Consider the following 20,253-nt stretch of genomic DNA (forward strand, 5'->3'; position numbering starts at 1 on the left):
TGTCAACCCTGTAATCAGGGTCTAAATTCTTTTCCCATCTAAAGGTCTTCTCTGAACCTCCGACATTGACTGTAGGCAAGACACACTTGTCTTTGTACTCCTCACCTAGTTGCCCCCACACATGCTTGACACCATCTGAACCAAAAACGATCTTGGTCTCATCAGACCACAAGACATGGTTCCAGTAATCCATAACCTTATTCTGCTTGTCTTCAGCAAACTGTTTGCGGGCTTTGTGCATCATCTTTAGAAGAGGCTTCCTTCTGGGACAGCCATGCAGACCAATCTGATGCAGTGTGCGGCATATGGTCTAAAACACTGGCAGGCTGACCCCCCACCCCTTCAAACTCTGCAGCAGTGCTGGCAGCACTCCTACATCTATTTCCCAAAGACAACCTCGGGATATGAGGCTGAGCACGTGCAGTCAACTTCTTTGGTCGACCATGGCGAGGCCTGTTCTGAGTGGAACCTGTACTGTTAAACCGCTGCATGGTCTTGGCCATCATGCTGCAGCTCAGTTTCAGGGTCTTGGCAATCATCTTATAGCCTATGCCATCTTTATGTAGAGCAAAAATTATTTTTTTCAGATCCTCAGAGAGTTCTTTGCCATGCTGAACTTCCAGTAACCAGTAAGAGAGAGCGATAACACCAAATTTAACACACCTGCGACCTTGTAACACTAACAAGTCACATGGGAGGGAAAAAAGCTAATTGGGCTCAATTTGGACATTTTCACTTAGGGGTGTACTCACTTTTGTTGACAGCGGTTTAGACATTAATGGCTGTGTGTTGAGTAATTTTGAGGGGACAGCAAATTTACACTGTTATACAAGCTGTACACTCACTACTTTACATTGTAGAAAAGTGTCATTTCTTCAGTGTTGTCACATGAAAAGATATAATATTTACAAAAATGTGAGGGGTGTACTCACTTTTGTGAGAAATATATATTTTAAGTAATTTTCTAGCAAAAAAAAAAAAAAAAAAATTTTTAACTTGTAAACAACAAATCTCAAAAAAAGAGGCTCGGTCCTTAAGCCCGGGTTCACACTAGCACGATCTCAGAGATCGCATGTGATTCGCAGGTGCCGATCATATGCGTTCTATGAGCAATGCGAGTTCAGCCACACAGTTGTATGGCTGAACTCGCACTGGATTCGCATAGAAAATAGTGCAGGGTCTTGTTTATCCACGCAGAATCGGATTGCATGAGTGTTCTCACCTATGCGATCCGATTCCTGTGCGAGTTCACAGTTCGCACTGCTAAACTGGGGGTGTCATTAACTTTGTTAACCACTTAAGCCCCGGACCATTTGGCTGGCCAAAGACCAGAGCACTTTTTGCGATTCGGCACTGCGTTGCTTTAACTGACAATTGCGCGGTCTTGCGACGTGGCTCCCAAACAAAATTGACTTCCTTTTTCCCCCCCACAAATAGAGCTTTCTTTTGGTGGTGTTTGATCACCTCTGCGTTTATTTTTTGCGCTATAAACAAAAAAAAAAATATATATATCTCCCCAAAAAAATATATAAAAAAAACTTCCTCAGTTTATTCCTCTACATATTTTTGGTAAAAAAAAAAAAATCGCAATAAGCGTTTGATTGGTTTGCACAAAAGTTATAGTGTCTACAAAATAGGGGATAGTTTTATGGCATTTTTTTTTTTTACTAGTAATGGTGGTGATCAGCGATTTTTATCATGACTGCGACATTATGGCGGACAGATCGGAAACTTTTGACGCTATTTTGGGACCATATAGCGATCAGCGAGATTAAAAATGCATTGATTACTGTGTAAATGTGAAGGGGTTAACCAGGAGGGGGCGCTGGAGGGGTTAAGTGTGTCATGACACTGATCACCGCTCCCGATCACAGGGAGCTGTGATCATTGTCATTAGGCAGAATGGGGAAATGCTTGTTTACATCAGCATTTCCCTGTTCTTCCTCTCCGTGAGACGGTCGCGGAACCCGCGATCACACTCAAGGAGCGGGTGCGTGCCCGCAAGCCACTTCTTAAAAGGGCAACGTACAGGTACATTAGTATGCCTGTATGTGCCCTTCTGCAGCAATATCTGTGTGAAGCGGTCAGCAAGCGGTTAATGACACCCACAGCAGTTCGCACAAGGCAGTGTGAACTGCCTGTGGGAGAGGAGCGATGGGGGAACCAGCACTGTGATCGCACTGGTTCCCGCATCAGTGTGAGCCCAGGGTAAGTGGTTAATCGTGTGCTGTATAGCACTCTAGGCTACCCGCAGCATCTAGCGTACATAAGCTAAATCTGTCATTTTGTTTCATATTGTATCATACAGTTTTATATTGCTTTACACGGTGAACTTACATCTAGCTCAAGGGTCTTCAAACTATGGCCCTCCAGTTGTTCAAGAACTACAATTCCCATCAGTCAGAGTTTTACGATGCCTCATGGGATGTGTAGTTCCGCAACAGCTAGAGGGCCGTAGTTTGAGGATCCCTGATCTAGCTCATCAGGGCACTAAATTCTGACCGGCGCATCTGTGTATGGGGGGTGGTTTCAGATTAAGGGGTTGATGCGCTGTGATTATTCTGGGTGTTCCCACCTTTGATTCTTTTTCATATGTAAAACAAAGCAGATTGTCGTTCGGTCACTAGGCTTCCCCTAGTGAAAGCACCTCCCACAGTACACACAAACACTAGCTAGGAACACAGTTAACCCTTTGATCACCCCTGATGTTAACCCCTTCCAAGTCAGTGTCATTAGTACAGTGACCGTGCATATTTTTTTTTAGCACTGATCACTGCATTAGTGTCATTGGTCCCCAAAAAAGTGTTGTCAGCTATCAGAATGTCCGCCGCAATATCGCAGTCCCACTAATGGCGGTGTCGCTGATCATCGCCATTACTAGTAAGAAAAAAAGAAAAATATCCCAAAGTTTGTAGAAGCTATAACTTTTGCACAAATCAATCAATATACGCTTATTTTTTTTTTTTTTTTAAATGTTACCAAAATATGTAGCAGATTACATATTGGCCTAAATTGATGAAGAAATTGGATTTTTCTTCAATGTTTTGGCTGTTTTACTGCAGAAAAAGTAAAAAAAAAAAAAAAAAAAAAAAAAAAAAAAAAAAAAAAAAAAAAACAAAAGAAGAAGAATTGAAAAAACAGGGAGGTGATCAAATACCACCAAAAGAAAGCTCTATTTGTGGGGGGGAAAAAAAAAAAAAAAAGCATCCTGAACAGCTACAACGGTCCCAGCTGGACAAAAATGTACAAAAATACCCATACCTGGAATTTAAGTTTAAAAAGGAGAAGTACAGCCAAAGCGCATTTGGCTGTACAGATATGGATCATAGGAGTACAGTTAGTTTTGAACTCCTGTGACCCATTTTAAGCAGAGAGCAGGCTGAAATTCGCTCTCTGCTGACGTCAGAGTCAGCCCAGGCTGGGCATCATCCCGATCATGGAGTTGGAATCCACCCAGATCCGGCGGATCCCTGGACCGACAACTGGCTCAGCAAGCTGCTGAGAGCCTGAGCCGGCTGCTCCTGCCCCCATGCCAGCCAGCTTTTAAGTGATCAAGGAGGGGGTTTAACAGAGAGCTGTGACTGACAGTCACAAACTCTCTGCTTGAGGAGCTGTGAGACCCAAGCGATCGGCATTGTTCAAACGCTCGGTTATCAGTGCAGAGGCGCCGGTGGACCGATGCGGCATCAGATTACTGCTGCACCCACCTAGGCAAGTATGAATCTGAAAGAAAATCTGAAAAAAAATAAAAAACCACATTACACCAGTGAAGAGCCCTCTTAATGTACACATCAAAGGTTGAACCATGGGTTAACAGAAGAAGCAGTTCTCTCCAGTCAGTCAACAGAAAGGAGGCTACGGTGTGAACAGCATCACCAAAACTGCACAAGTGAATGCTGGAAATAAAAAAACACACACAAATTCTGTCATCTCATCACTGTTGTGAAATATAGATAGTAAGGTCACATGGGAGGTGGGGGAGCAAGTGGAAGGTTGGAGTACATAAACCCAGGGACGCCTGCTATGCAGCAAACTTAACATTACCCTGCATGGTGAAAGCTAAAGCTGATAATAATATTAATAACTACTACTAAAATATAGAGTACATTTTTTTTATTTCATTTACCACCCCCCTCCCTCCTCCTCACACTGTGCATAAACAAATAAAATTAGAGACAGACACTAGCATATTTGGGATGCTTCTGTAACCAATGATACATTTTTGTATTAGACCGCAAAACAAATGTGTTCCAATTAGGCTGCATTCTCATTATAGCATGTCAAGGGAATTTTAACAGAATTTCACCAAGAAATTACCCAAAATGTATAAAGAATGTGTATGAAATAAATGTAAAAAAGAAAGCTGCTATTCTCCAGTAGGGTAATATAAAGCTTCTTCACAAAAAAACCTTTAGGTATACACAAAACACCCAGTCCAATCCACCACAAGTACTGGAATATGCAGTTCAGTTTTGGACACCAGTTCTTAAAGGATATCAGGGAACTGGAGAAAGTGCAGAGAAGGGCAACCAAACTGATAAGAGGCATGGAGGAGCTCAGCTATGAGGAAAGATTAGAGGAACTGAATTTATTCTTTAGAAAAGTGGAGATTAAAGCAGAGTTTCACCTAGAAATGGAACTTCCGCTGATCCGGCAACCCCCCCCCCCCCCCGCCACTGGTGTCACATTTGGCACCTTTCAGGGGGGAGCAGATACCCATCTGTTTAAAAATAAGATTTTTATAACAGCTTACCTGTAAAATCCTTTTCTTTTGAGGTACATCATGGGACACAGAGTCTCACTAATTACTGATGGGTTATATAGGGTATCACTAGGTGATTGGACAATGGCACACACTAGACAGGAAGTTTAACCCCCCCCCCCCCCCTTACTGGGAATACCTCAGTTTTGTATCAACGCAATATACGTGTAATAGAAGAGGGGTGGGACCTCTGTGTCCTGTGATGTACCTCAAAAGAAAAGGATTTTACAGGTAAGCCGTTATAAAAATCCTATTTTCTTTTTCGTACATCACGGGACACAGAGTCTCAGTAATTACTGATGGGATGTCCCAGAGCAATGCTATCTGAGGGGAGGGGAACAATAATGAAGTAGAGTGTTATCAGACCTGAGGACCTCGTACCGCTGCCTGCAGCACACTACGCTCAAAGGCAATATCCTCATGCCTTCTTACATCCACCTGATAAAATCTGGTGAATGTATGAACTGAAGACCATGTTGCAGCCTTACAGATTTGAGCCATAGAAGCTTGGTAATGCACTGCCCACGAAGCACTAATAGCCCTTGCGGAGCGTGCCTTGATTTGAAAAGGCGGAATTTTCTGTTTCAAACCATAAGCTTGAACAATCACTTGCCGAATCCATTTTGAAATGGTAGACTTTGACGTTGCCTGTCCTCTATTGGGACCTTCTGGCAACACAAACAAAACATCCATTTTGCGAACTTGAGCTGTTGCCTCCAGATAGGCTTTGACTGCTCTCACTACATCCAAAGAATGTAGTGACTTCTCTTCCGTAGAACAGGGGTCTGGAAAAAAGGAAGGCAGAATAATATCTTGGTTTAGATGAAAATCTGAAACCACCTTCGGTAGAAAACTAGGATGAGGGCGCAATACCACTCTATCCTTGTGCATGACTAAGTAAGGTTCTTTGCAGGAAAGAGCTGCTAATTCTGATACTCTTCTAGCAGAAGAAATGGCTACCAGAAAAATTAATTTCCTTGTCAACAAGACCAAGGGAATTTGACGTATTGGTTCAAAAGGCTGTTTCTGTAAAACTGACAGAACCAAATTCAAGTCCCAGGGGTTTAGGGGCGCCTTAACCGGAGGATTAAGACGTGTTACCTCGTGCATAAAGCTTCGGACCAAAGAATGCTAAGCAAGTGGCCGTTGAAATAATACTGACAAGGCCAAGACCTGGCCCTTAATGGTACTCAAGGCCAGCTTCATTTCTAATCCCATTTGCAGAAAATCAAGAATTCTACCTATGACATATTTTCTGGGATGCCAACCCCTGGCTTCACACCAGGAGACATACGTTTTCCAGACTCTATGATAAATCATTCTGGAAGCTGGCTTCCTTGCCTTGATCAAGGTAGAGATCACAGGACCAGAAAGCCCACGACTCTTCAGAACGTGGGTTTCAACAGCCAAACCGTCAAATTTAGCGTCTGTAAGGCAGGATGGAATACTGGACCTTGGCATAACAGGTCTGGACGTGACAGTAGGGTCCACGAGGAACCTGTCATTTTTACTATTTCTGCATACCAAGCTCTCCTGGGCCAAGCTGGGGCCACCAGAAGTACCGACTTCTTTTCTTGCCTGATCCTGCGAAGAAGTCGTGGCAGTAGCAGAATAGGAGGGAATGCATAAATTAGTGAGAACCAATGCCACGGAGTCACCAACACACCCCGCATGCAAGAGGATCCTTTGTTCTTGCCACAAACTTGTCGATCTTCTTGTTGAATCTGGATGCAGAGAGATCTACATCCGGAACCCCCCATCTTTGGCATGTGGCCAAGAAGACATCGGGGTGAAGAGACCATTCCCCTGGAACTAACTGCCGGCGACTCAAGTAGTCCACCTGGCAGTTCTCTATCCCTGGAATGAAAATTGCCGATATGCATGGCACATGCTTTTCTGCCCAGACTAAAATCTGGTTCACTTCTCCCTGAGCTGCACGACTCCTGGTGCATCCTTGGTGACTGATATAAGCCACTGCTGTTGCATTGTCGGACTGGATCCTGACAGGGTAACCCTGTAGCCTTAGAGTCCAGGCCTTTAGGGCTAGATATGCTGCACGGATCTCCAGAACATTGATGGGTAAGGTCCTCTCGGTTTTGGACCATATCCCTTGGACAGCTGACTGTTCCAGAACTGCTCACCAATCCGAAAGACTGGCATCCGTTGTTACCACTGTCCAGGTAACCGGTAGAAAGGATTTCCCTTTTTGCAGATTTTCGGGTATTAACCAATTGAGGCTCTGACGCACTGTAGGAGACAGATGCATTGGAAAATCTAACACCTGCACCTTCTTGTTCCAGGCAGACAGGATACCGTGTTGCAGAAGTCTCGAATGAAACTGAGCATAGAGAACTGCTTTGAACGAAGCCACCATCTTTCCCAGCAGCCTCATACAAAAGCGAACAGAGGGACCCTTCTATGCCCTGACTACCTGAATCAGTTCATTTATGGCACTGATCTTTGCCTGAGGTAAAAATACCTTCTTTTGGCTTGTATCTATGACCAGGCCCAAATACTCTAGTCTTCTTACTGGTTTAAAGAAGACTTCTCTAAGTTGAGAATCCAACCTAGGTATTTCAAGTAGTTGACTGTGGTGACCAAGTTCTGGTCCAGGCAGGCTACCGACCGGTCTATCAAGAGCAGGTCCTCTAGGTATGCTATCACGGTTATACCTTGGGCCCTTAATCTGGCCAGAGGAGCAGCCAAGATCTTTTTAAACACCCGAGGTGCAGAGGCTTACCCGAAAGGCAGAGCTATAAACTGAAAGTGGCGTTTTTCTACTTCGAAACGCAAGTACTTTTGATGAGCAGGGAAAATAGGTACATGCAGGTACGCATCCTTGATGTCTACTGACACCAGGAGTTCTCCTTGTAGGATGGAGACCACCGAATGGATTGATTCCATGCGAAAGGACCGAATCTTTAAGAATCGGTTTAGATCCTTTAGATCCAGAATGGGTCTGACATCTCCATTTGGCTTTGGGACAGTGAAAAGGTTTGAATAAAACTCCAGACCCTGCTCTTCCGTGGGAACAACCACGATAACTTTTTGCGACAATAGTCGCTCCAACGCTAGGAGAGACTTCTTTTTCTCTGGGTCTCTGGGGACATTTGATCTGAGGAAACGAGGAGAGGGGAATTCTCGGAACTCTAGTTTGTAACCAGAGTCAATGTGGAGATCACCCATCTGTCCTGGAAATCCTCCCACCAGAGCCTTGAGAACTGTAGCAGTCTTGCCCCCCACTTCATAATGAGGCTTTAGCGTCTTGTCTAGTAGGCTTCCTCCCCCAGGACTTCTTTTGTCCCTGGGGTCAACTCTAAGATTTATTTCTTGAGCCTGACGGAGGAGGCCGTCGTGACTGCGTGGAGGCGGATGCTCCTGGCACTGAAGAAAGAGCCCATTTAAAAGAGGGACGTTTACTCCCCTACTTAACTGGTAAGAGTGCTTTTCCCACTAGAGATTTTTTGGATATAATTGTCCAAATCCTCTCCAAACAGTCTTGCACCACGAAACGGAAATCCAGCCAGAAGCTTCTTACATGGTGCTTCGGCTGACCAATTTTTCAACTATAAGATTCTACGCATATGCACCAACCCAAGCGAGAGGTTTGGATGATAGAATCTCTGATTGCGTCAACAGCAAAACATAAAGCCGCTGGTAGGTTGGCAAACCCCCAGGCTTGCTGTTCAGGTAAAACTTTGAGGACCTGTTTAACATGGTCTCTCAAGTATTGACAGACTGATTGCTGCCACTGCAGGTTAAGCTACTGAACCTGCCAAGGAAAAAACATTTTTTAACAGGAATTCCATTTTTTTATCAGTTGGATCCCTAAGCATCTGAGCATTGTCGACCGGACAAGTCAGACTTTCATTTACGGAGGAAATGGCAGCGTCAACTGCCGGTATACCCCACATTTTTGTAAATTTTTCCTCCGTAGGATAAAGTGTTGCAAAATTTTTGGGCGGAAAAAAATGTTTATCTGGGGTGATCCCACTCAGAATAGATAAGCTTTTCCAGTAGACTATGAACAGGAAAGGCATGTGCAGTTTGAGGAGGCTTCAGTGAACCCAAAGAAGAGGAGGGTTCTTCAACTGACTCAGATACGGGTAACTTGAATGTGGAGCGGACCAATCCAGCAAGAATTTGCACTAACACCTTCTCATCCTGAGAAGCTGAAGAGGGCCCTTCTCCACCTGAGTCCTCAGAAGAGGAATCATCAGTCTCATCCCTTGAGGGTCCTGGGTGGCAGAGGGAGACCTAGTGCGTTTTCTTCCACCAAGTGAAGATGCGATTAAGGCCATTAGTCTTTCCTCTAATCCATTATTGGTTGAGGAAAAAGCCTCCTGCGTAATGTATACAGGGGCTGAAGTGCCAGAAGCAGATGCAGACTCTGACCCCGACGGCTCACCCTGGCCAGCCATCCCAGGTCCTTCGGGGGGGAAGGTGCTGCAGAGGGGGGTCCTCAGAGCCTGAGGGAGATCCCTTAGAGCCCATATTTTTCGTGGTAACTGTCCCTGTTCTACCCATAGTGCCAAGCAACAAGGTAGAGGTACCACTAAAAAGCACTGACTGCTGAGTGATGTAGTTCAGCAACTGCCGCTGCTACCAATACCCAGTCTGGTGCTTAAGTAAATGCTGTCTGGGAAATGCCTGTGTTCCACCTCACATGCGCCCATCAGCTCTGTGTCCCTCCATAGGCTGAGTGCACCTGAGAGAGAGTGCACTTTATAGCCAGCGATGTGGAGAGAGAGAGAGAGAGAGAGAGAGAGAGAGAGAGAGAGAGAGAGAGAGAGAGAGAGAGAGAGAGAGAGAGAGAGAGAGAGAGAGAGAGAGAGAGAGAGATATGACATGGCGGCGCGGTATATTAACGCTCCTCCTAAGCCATGGGGGGAGAATCCTAAGGAAAGAAACCCCCATTAACCATTCTACCTGGAGCCTGGCTGGAGGAGAGTACAGCGCTGACACTGAGACCGACGGAAACCGGCATGAATAGCCCCCGGTGGCGACAATAGGCATAGCATATATTTACTTAAAGGAGAAAACCTACTAGAATTAAAAATTCCTGACGAGTCTCCCTTACCTTATCCAGCTGCAGGGTTCTGTATACAGACCCAATTGTTCACCTCTCACGATGAGCTCCGTTTGAAAAAACCTTCAGAGACTGGGGCCCCCTTGAATAGGGGGATCCGCAGTTCTGGCCCTGTAAAGCACCCCGCCAGGGATATGGCTGAAAAATAAAAAAAATACTGGATCCCGGGGACCAGCTCTCTAAAAAGAGAAGCGTTACAGGTAAAACCTCGTTTCTTCAGACACGAGGCCCGGGTACCATCCAATTTGGCCTGGAAAAAGCACTTTGAAGGGATCCGGTTGCACGGCTTGCCCCAGTATAGGATATTCCTTTGGAGCTCAGCACATCTTACACGTGACCAACACCTAAGACACTGGCGAAAAAACTGAAGTATTCCCAGTAAGGGGAGGGATTATATAGGGGGTTGAACTTCCTGTCTAGGGTGTGCCAGTGTCCAATCACCTAGTGATACCCTATATAACACATCAGTAATTACTGAGGCTCTGTGTCCTGTGATGTACGAGAAAGAAATAGGTATTTGCTCCCACTTCCGGTGAAAGAGCACCGCAAAATCCGTGGCGAACTACGCCATGTCCGGCCTCTCCTCCGTCCCCCCCGCTGTCTTCTGGGAGACACAGGTCCCAGAAGACAGCAGGGACCATTCAGCACACGCAGTGCAACTCGTGCATGTGCAGTAGGGAACCAGGCTGTAAAGCTGCAAGGCTTCACTTTCCGATTCCCATACGCATAACGGACATTTTAAACGTCTGTTACTATCTGTCAAGTTAAATCATTCAGGAGAGGTTGTAAAAAGCGTCCCCTGTACATGAAGCCTTATGGTGCAATGTGCAACATTCTACTTCATCTATGATTTCCCCCCCTCCATGTGACAGCGGGCACCCTCCCTGTACCTGCTTGTCACATTTGGACCAGCACAGAACCTGCACAGCTGCGCCATTCATTCATAGGAATCTGTGAATAAGAAAACTACAAATTCCCTCTGCCACTGTGGCAAACGTCTTAGTTCTCAGAACAGAACCAGAAAACCTGTACAAGCAGTGTGTGCAAGAGCCCGGCATTGCACCTGTGATCCACTGATCGTGGGTGCAATGTTCTGCAGGCTCCTATGAAAAATTAAAGTTACGCTTACCGGTAACATCAGAACAGCCACAATGAGACCTTGGCCCCTCCCCTTCCTTAGGAAACACTGCGCCAGCCAATAAATACTCACTTCCCCCTGCCGGACTTCAGTTTTTCTAAGAGCACCTCTGGCCAGCTGGGGAGACACAAGAACACATTAATAACATACCATCACATATTACTATTGTGCCTGCTTTCATGTCTTCCTCAAGACCCCCCCATAAATCCGGATTAGTAACTAGTGCTGTCCTGAAAGACTACTGGAAAAGAAATCACCGGAATGCAGAACTTTAATTTTCCCTCCCCGTCTTTCAGGACAGCCACAATGGGAGGCTAGACAAGCATTTACCACTTAGGGTGGGACTAAAGCTTGCAAAACCTTTCGCCGACACCAGGTCCATCCTGTAATGTTTCACAAAAGGTGGCAAACCTGCACCACATTGCTGCTTTGCAAATTTGTTCGGGCGTCGTTCCAGCCCTCTCCGCTGGGGGAGCCGCCATAGCCTTAGTAGAGTGTGCTTTTATACCAACAGGAACTTCTTTTCCTGCCAATGTATAGGCCTGGCCAATGGTTACCTTGAGCTATCTGGCAATGGTGCGTTAAGATGCTTGATCATGCCCCAGAAAACAAAATAAAGAGTTTGACTTCCTTACTGTTTTCGTCAGCTCTAAGTACTGCAGGATACATCTCCTTACATCTATGGTCTATTTCAAAGCCACTTTAGGTAAGAATGCCGGATCAGTTTTGAAAACTACCCGATCCAAAAAAACAACACAAAAAAGGGGTTTGACTGATAAAGCCTCTATTTCGCTGACCCTCCTGGCAGTTGTCACTGCAACCAAAAATACTGTTTTGAAATTAAGATCCTTTAGTGAACAAATTTTCTAAAAGGCTCAAATGATGGCTCCGTTAGGGCCTGTAAGACCAAAGATAGGTCCCCACTTGGGGGAAGGGTGGGCCTTGAACTGGTCTGTCTTGCTAGAGCTCTGAAAAATCTGACCACCCAAGGGTGGTGGCCAGAGGTTTTTCCAAATATGCACTAATACCTGGCTCTTAAGGGTACTAATGGCTAACCCTTTATCTGCACCGCACTGCAAAAACTCCAAAACTGCTAGAGGGCCCTGCATCTTGGAGTTTCCTGCGCACCACTCGTTAAAGCGAACTCAGACCTTTTTGTAGATCCGGCGAGTCTCCTTTCTGCTATTGAGAAGAGTGGATATCAGCCGTTCTGAAAATCCCTTGGTTTTTATTATTCCTTCCTCAGTAACCAGGCTGCCAAGTTCCAATTGGTGTACTTGGGGACAGAGGACCAGGCCCTGTGAAAGGAGGTCCTCCCGAAGTGGAGGAACCAAGGAGGTTCTACTGCTAACTGTTTGAGGATCGAGAACCAGGCCCTTTTGGGCCAATGTGGTGCCACCAAGATCAGAGAGGTGTTCTCTGTCTGAAATTCTCAGCACAGCCGGTAGGTAGCAAGACCGGAGGCAGGAAGGCATAGCATTTTTTGAAACACCAGCTCGGCGTTAGCGCATTTACCCTTAGTGCGTTTTCCCACCTGTTCAGTGAGAAGAAACAGGGTTTTTGCATCTGTTCTTTGATACAAAAAAGGTCCACCTCAGGGAGTCCCCATCTTTTGGATATAAGGCTAAAGACTTCCTGGTTGAGAACTCAATCGCCCTCTCTCAGCTGCTTTCTGCTGAGAAAGTCCGCCACCACATTCTCTCCCCCCCCCCCCCCTTTAGAAAAACTGCCGATAGGGAAAGTGCGTTGGCCTCGGCCCAGCACAGGACTTCTGTTGCTAGGGCCAACAGGATTCCGCTCCTCGTGCCACCTTGCTTGTTTACATAAGCGACTACGAGGAGTTGTCTGAGCACACTTGAATGTGGTGGCCTTGGAGTTCCCTCCTGAAGGCCTTGAGTGCCAACCTGATGGCTTTCAGTTCCTTCCAACTGGACGATCTTTTGAGCCCCTAGTCCCTTCAGGTGCCCTGTGCCAGTAGGTTTCCCAGGTGTGCGCCCCAGCCTTTGCCGCTTGTGTCCATGGTTACCACCCTGAAGACCAGGATGAGCCACAGACACCCCTGCGACAGGTTTACCATTTTCCTCTACCACCAGAGGGATCTTTGTACCCGAGGTGGAACCTATAGTAAGGTGTCTAACAATTCCTGGCTGTGGTCCCACACTTTTAGGACAAAGGATTGCAGGGGACAAAAATGTAGCCCTGCCCACTGAACTGCTGGTAGGGTTGAAGTTAACAGACCTGCTGGTTGTTTTGGAAAGGGGCTACTGCCTTGTCCAATTTCTGTATTTTTTCTGCTGGGAGAAAAACTCAACTGAGTGGAGTCTAGCAGGTACCCTGGGTAGGTAATGCGCTGAGATGGTATCAAGCTGGACTTTTCCAGGTTCAGCAGCCACCCCAAACCTGTCAGGGTTTCCTTTGTCAGTTCCAGATTTCTGGTTAGCTGTTCTAGAGATACTGCGAAGAGGAGCAGGTCATCCAGATATGCAATAATTGAGACTCCTTTGAGTCGCAGAACGGCCATGGCTTCTGCCATGACCTTTGTGAATATTCGGAGTGACGAGGATAGGCCGAATGGAAGCGCCTGAAACTGTAGATGGATTGTTTCTCCTATGTTCACCGCTAGATGAAGAAACTTCTGAAAAGCTTCTGCGATAGGGATGTGGAGGTAGACGTCCTTGAGATCTAGTGACACCATGTAACAATTCTGGGGTAGTGAGGCTCTGACTGTAAAGATCAATTCCATATGACACCTCTTGTAGGAAATCGACTGGTTCAGGGGTTTTAAGCTCAGGATCAATCTATTTTCCCGAGGGGTTTTTCACCGCAAAAATGTGACTAAAAGCCCCCCCCTTCCCCTTTTGGAACTCTGCGAACCACGTTTTGTTCCTCTAGATCCTTTAATGCCCCCAGTAGGGCCTCGGCCTTTGCCGCACACCTGGGAAGGTGTGTGACAAGGAGTCTGTGTGGGGGTGGTCTTGTAAATGGTGGTCTTGTAAATTCCAGGTAGTACCCCCTCCTTAAGATCCCCAGGATAAATTGACTGGGGGAAACCGCCTCCCACTATGGGAGGAAGGCCCCCAGACTTCCTCCCACCGTGTTTGGAGTCATTGGCTTTTTCATGGCTGTTCCTGAGGAAAAAAATAAATATCGCACCTCCTCTGCCCTTGCCCCCAAGTTATCTTTTCTCCCTCCGGGTTGAGGCCCCAGATCCCAGGTTGGGGTTTCTGTGAACGAAACCCTTTCTTTGTTGGAATTGGGGGTTTACGCTTAACCGGGATGGATTTTTTTCTTGTCCGCTGTGCAGTCTAGCACAGCTTCTAGACATGAGCCGAAAAGTAGATCTCCCATCAGTGGGATCCCACACAATTTACCCTTCGAGGCACTATCGCCCGGCCAGTTTTTAGCCAGAGAGCTTTTCTGGCCGAGTTGGCTAGAGCCGCGGTTCTGGCCGAGATGCAGACATAGTCTGCGGATGCATCCGCTATATGCCACTCCTCGCAAAATAGTAGGAAGATGACAATATAGTTTCCACTTCAATATGAGCCTGAATTTGGGAAAGGCAATGCTCCAGGTTACGGGCCACTACTGTGACAGTCATTTCTGGTTTTAAAGGCCCTATAGTTGATTCTCAGGTCTTTAGGAGGGAATCTATTCCCTTATTCATAATATCTGTAAGAGCTCCCATATCCTCAAAGGCCAGATCTGTATGTCTGGAGACCTGGGAGAAGGCAACGTCCAGTTTAGGGTTCTTATTATTGATGGATCTTCTGAAAAACGGGAACCTTCTTTTCAAAGATCTAGAGGGAAAAAAAAAAAAAAAGTTTCCGTTCAGGATCCTGCCACTCCTTTACTGTTTCTACCAGGACATCATGGACTGGGAAAACCTGTTCCCCGAAGCCCCTGTACATCTGATCGTGGAGTGCCAGGGATTTCTTGTCCACCTGAATTCCAAGGGTGGTGTAAATTGCCCCCAAGAGGTCCAGTTTATATCTTGAGGGTTTCCTGGACTCCCCGTCCCAGTCCTCTCCCTCCGATTCCTCCTGGGAACCAGAGGTGGCACTATCCAGGTCTCTTCCCTGGACTCCACTCTGGAGGCCCCATTAGATCCATCTACCATGGCAGTGGCAACCGGTTGGGAAGATATAGAGCCCTGTGCTTGTGGAGGGGTTGGGAAGATGCAGAGCCCTGTGCTTGTGGAAGGGTTGTACTTTGGGATGCAGGTGAGGGATTAGAAGGAAGCTGAAAACCTTCAAAGATTTGAAAAAGACTGAAAGGTGAAAGAAAGTTCCTTCACTGAAGCCGCTAACCCCACTTCCTGCTCTGATGCCCTTTCTCTGACTAAAGCATCTATACAGTCCTTGCACAATACTTTTGTCCAAGTTTCCCCTAGGGTGTCACTACAAGAGGCGCACTCTCTTTTAGAACTACGTGAGGATCTTGATTTTTCAGCAGCTTCCTGAAATACATGCAAGAAAAAAAATAAGTAACATCACCTTTGCATATAGGATACAACCCTGGGGAGTGCACTAGACCCTTTTTAAAAGTAAGGATCTGAACCTACCAGGAACCATTCGTTAGGGGGGAAATCCTAGATAGAGAGGACCCTTCCCCAGGGTGCTCTTACCTTAGGATGGCTGGAGCTAGCATCGCTGTGCGCTGTCTGGGCGTCTGCTTCAGACATGACCACACGTTGGTGGTTGCTGCTTGTGGCATCTCATGCTGCTTGTGCCGCGTTCTCGACTCCTCTCCAGACTGCACCCGGCCCACTATCAGCCCCGCGACCCGGAAGTCGCGGGTCAAAGGGAAGCATCCGCCCCCTGCCGGAAATGACGTTACATGCCACACGGCCCGCCTGGTTCCAAATGCTGCCTGTACCCGTGTACAGGGAGAGCGGAGCTGCCTCCCTGTGGATGCGATGGTGGGCCCCCGAATCTTCCTCCCACACTCAGTGAAGATGGGGTGGCAAACTGTGCGGCGGTTATGTACCCTCCCGCGTCCCTGGGAGAGCCCCTGCCGCCCTTACAGGGCTACAAGTAGCCACAGTCTCCCTGACTGTCAGGCCAGGTCCCAAAAACTGTCTCCCCCCCCACCCCGGAGGAAACAAAAACAACCGAAGTCCGGCAGGGGCAAGTGAAAATGTATTGGGCTGGCGCAGTTTTTCCTAAGGAAGGGGAGGTGCCAAGGTCTCATTTTGGCTGCCCTGAAAGACAGGGAGGGGAAAAAAAAATTATAAATGCACAAAAAGGTGAACTTAGCCTTCAACTACAGGGGTTTAAACTCTTCCCTAGCCTTTTCAAAACTTAAATACGTTTTGGTTATGTTGTGGTGTTCAGAAAATACAATTATCAGTCCTTCAAATAATATGTGTAGACGTGTTAGGACAAAGCCATCCATACAACTGTTACTAAAAAGGTGCTCAAATCAGCTTCATCAGATGACACAATTCATATACTGCCAATGTTATGTCCTGTACTTTACTTTTTTCCATACAGCAACAACTCAAGGATCATCTACAAGAAATGGATGCTTTACCCAGCCATGGCTCATTTCCAGCAACGTACTGACCCAACCTGTGTGAGCTACAAGACTACATACACCTGGCTGGGTGGACCAACTGGCACACACCTGGCCGAGTGGCGCACGCTCGCGCACACCCCCAGCCAGGTGGCACGCGCATGCAGACTTGGCCAACTGCCGTACACACACACCTGACCAACTGGCGTGCACACACACCTCACTGGGTCAAGTCTGTGCTCATCTGACCAACTGGCGCGTGCATTCACACACATTCACACACACACACCTGGCTAGGTGGCACGTACACACACACCTGGCCAGGTGGCACGTACACACACACACTGGGTCAAGACTGTGCTCATCTGACCAATTGGCACACACACACACCTGGCCAGGTGGCACGTACACACACCTGACATGCACACTGGGTCAAGCCTGTGCTCACCTGACCAATTGGCACACACCTGGCCAGGTGGAGCACACACACCTGGCTGGGTCAAGCCTGTGCTCATATGATCAACTGATACACGTGGTGGGCGCGCAGACACCTGGCCAGGTGGCGCACACACACACCCCCAGCTGGGTGGCGTGCACGCAAACTTGACCAACTGGCACAGACACACCTGACTGGGTCAAGCCTATGGCTACCTGACCAACTGGCACACACACCTGGCAGAGTAGCACTCAAGTGGGAACACACTCACCTGGCCATACACACTTGACCAACTGGCAGGGTGGCACGCACATTTGGCTCAAGCCAGTGCTCATCTGACCTACTGGCATACACACCTGGCTGGGTCAAGGCTATGGTCACCTGACCAACTGGCGTGCGCACACACCCCTGACCAACTGGCGCACACACACACCCCCCTGACCAACTGGGGCGCGCGCACACAGCTGACCAACTGGCGCGCACGCGCCTATGCTCCCCTGACTAACCAGCATGCACACACACAAACACCTGGCTTGGTCAAGTCTATGGTCACCTGACCAACTAGCGCGCGCACAGCCGACCGACTGGCGCGCGCGCACAGACCCGACTGACTGGCGCACAGACAGACAGACAGACCCGACTGGCGCGCGCGCGCACATATACACACACCCCCCCGACTGGCTCGCTCACACACAGACCCGACTGGCTGGCTCTCGCGCACACACACACACACACACACACACACACACACACACAGACCCGACCGACTGGCGTGCGCGCACAGACCCGACCGACTGGCGTGCGCGCGCACAGACCCGACCGACTGGCGTGCGCGCGCACAGACCCGACCGACTGGCGTGCGCGCGCACAGACCCGACCGACTGGCGTGCGCGCGCACAGACCCGACCGACTGGCGTGCGCGCGCACAGACCCGACCGACTGGCGTGCGCACAGACCCGACCGACTGGCGTGCGCGCGCACAGACCCGACCGACTGGCACACACACCTGGCTCGGTCAAGTCTATGGTCACCTAACCAACTAGCACACACAACCCCCTATACCAACTGCCACATACCTAACTGGCGCTCACACCTGGCCGGGTAGTGCATACACACACACACACACACACACACCTGACTAACTGGCACTCACACCTGGCTGGGTGGCACGCACACTCACACCTGGCTGGGTCAAGCCTGTGCTCACCTGACCAACTGGCACAAACAGCTGGCTGAGCCGCCCCCACCACACACACACACATCTATATATATTAGAGGGATGATGCTGAGCTCAGCAATACACACCAACTTTATCCTTGCCATACATATGGCCAGCCACCTGATGCGAGAGGGGGACGCAGCCGTTGAGTAACTTGTCGTTCCTGTGCAGTTCCTTGTCCCCGGGAGGGCGCTGTCGGGGGTCCGGGGGCTCAGCGCCCCTGTGCTGGCGTTGGGTTGCCATCCTGCAGCAGATGGGGGGTGAGATGGTGTGCGCCCAGGTAAGAGGAGCAGCGTCCCCTCCCTCACCGTCTGCTGCCCATCCTCCTCACCCCCAGCATGCCGACACTCACTGTCCCTTCCCCCGGCTCACACACACGCGGCTGCCGACAGCACGACTGGGCGCAGCTGACAACCTCCGAGCCTCCTGCGTCACCGCGTTACTTTTCTGGCAGCCCGGGCCCGCCCACTTCTCGCCTGTTGACGTCACGAGTACGCTTTCGCACACTGCAGACGAGCTTCAATCCCCGTTCAGAGAGCTCAAGAGGGGGCGTGGCATCGAACGGCACGTCGCTAAGTGGGCGTGTCTGCCATGCAAATCACAGCAATGGGCTAGGCGGTGTTTGCTGAGGCGGTGTCGGTGATGTGTGTGTGATGGAGGGGAGGGTGAGCTGGGTCAGTTACCAGTCTACAACTCAGGTGTATGACTGCTTACCTCACTGGATACAGGAGGGAGCTAGCCACTTAAGGACCGAGACTCTTTCTGAGATTTGTTGTTTACAAATGAAAAACATTTTTTTTTGCTAGAGAGTTACTTAGAACCCCCAAACATTATACATATTTTTCCTAACACCCTAGAGAATAAAATGGTGGGCGTTGCAATACTTTCTGTCACACCGTATTTACGCAGCGGTCTTACGAGCACACTTTTTTTGGAAAAAATACACTTTTTTGAATTAAAAAATAAGACAACAGTAAAGTTAGCCCAATTTTTTTATATTGTGAAAGATAATGTTACGCCGATTAAATTGATACTCAACATGTAACGCTTCAAAATTGCGCCCGCTCATGGAATGGCAACAAACTTTTATCCTTAAAAATCTCCATAGGCGACGTTTAAAAAATTCTACAGGTTGCATGTTTTGAGTTACAGAGGAGGTCTATGGCTGGAATTCTTGCTCTCGCTCTACCGATGGCAGCAATACCTCACATGTGTGGTTTGAACACCGTTTTCATATGCGGGCGCTACTCACGTATGCGCTTGCTTCTGCACGCAAGCTCGACGGGACGGGGCGCGTTTAAAATAAAAATTTGCTTATTTATTTGACCTTTTATTTTTTATTTTTACACTGTTCTTTTAAAAAAAAAAATTGTATCACTTTTATTCCTATTACAAGGAATGTAAACATCCCTTGTAATAGAAAAAAAGCATGACAAGACCTCTTGAATATGAGATCTGGGGTCAAAAAGACCTCAGATCTCATATTTACACTAAACTGCAATAAAAAAAAAATGTTGTCATTTTTTAAAAATGGCCCTTTAAGATCTATGGGCGGAAGTGACGATTTGACGTCTCTTCCTCCCTGCAATGACATGGGGATGGGTGGGGGCCATCTTCCCCTCACTCATCTCCATGTGAGGCTAGGGAGATGATCTGATCGCCTCCTCCGCTAAGATGGCTCCGGTAAGCGGCGGAGGGCACCGGAGCGTGGCGGGAGGGGGGCCCTGCCGATAAAAGTGAACTTGCAGCGAATCCGCCACAGAGACCACTTTTGTCTTGAAGCGGACCGCCCGCAGAAGAAGAGGATACCGGGGTTATGGCAGCTAGCCTCCAGCAGCTGCTGCAGGCATATGGGGATGTTTCAGGATGGAGATCTGGGAAATGGGCAGGTAAATATGTCTAATGTACATTAGACAATCCTCTAAGGGCTTGTTTACACATGCTGCAAAATGTGGCATTGGACACACTTTTTTAAAGCGCTCTGAATCCCAATCAAAGCACCTGTCACTAAAATGGTAAGCTTACAGTCCTGTTCACATGTTGTGTTTGCTTCAAAAATTTTACCCCATGTAGCTTTTTTGGTGCTTCAAAGCAT

At 48.0% G+C, this 20,253-nt stretch overlaps 1 protein-coding gene across 2 annotated transcripts in view; it reads right to left on the bottom strand.

Annotated features, from left to right (window-relative positions):
* The window catches only part of IPMK (inositol polyphosphate multikinase), a 105,695-nt gene extending 87,016 nt beyond the window's left edge, over positions 1 to 18,679 (bottom strand). Inside the window, exon 1 of one of the 2 annotated variants that reach the window (XM_073596340.1) lies at positions 18,245 to 18,679. In XM_073596340.1, the coding sequence (XP_073452441.1) occupies positions 18,245 to 18,401 (157 nt within the window). In that variant the 5' untranslated portion in view covers positions 18,402 to 18,679. The remainder of the gene's footprint in view (positions 1 to 18,244) is intronic. The other variant, XM_073596341.1, reaches the window with a different exon arrangement.
* Positions 18,680 to 20,253: the final 1,574 nt, after the last annotated feature.

This window comes from Aquarana catesbeiana, linkage group LG08, assembly GCF_042186555.1.
Source record: "Aquarana catesbeiana isolate 2022-GZ linkage group LG08, ASM4218655v1, whole genome shotgun sequence".
In the NCBI taxonomy this organism is placed as follows: Eukaryota; Metazoa; Chordata; class Amphibia; order Anura; family Ranidae; genus Aquarana; species Aquarana catesbeiana.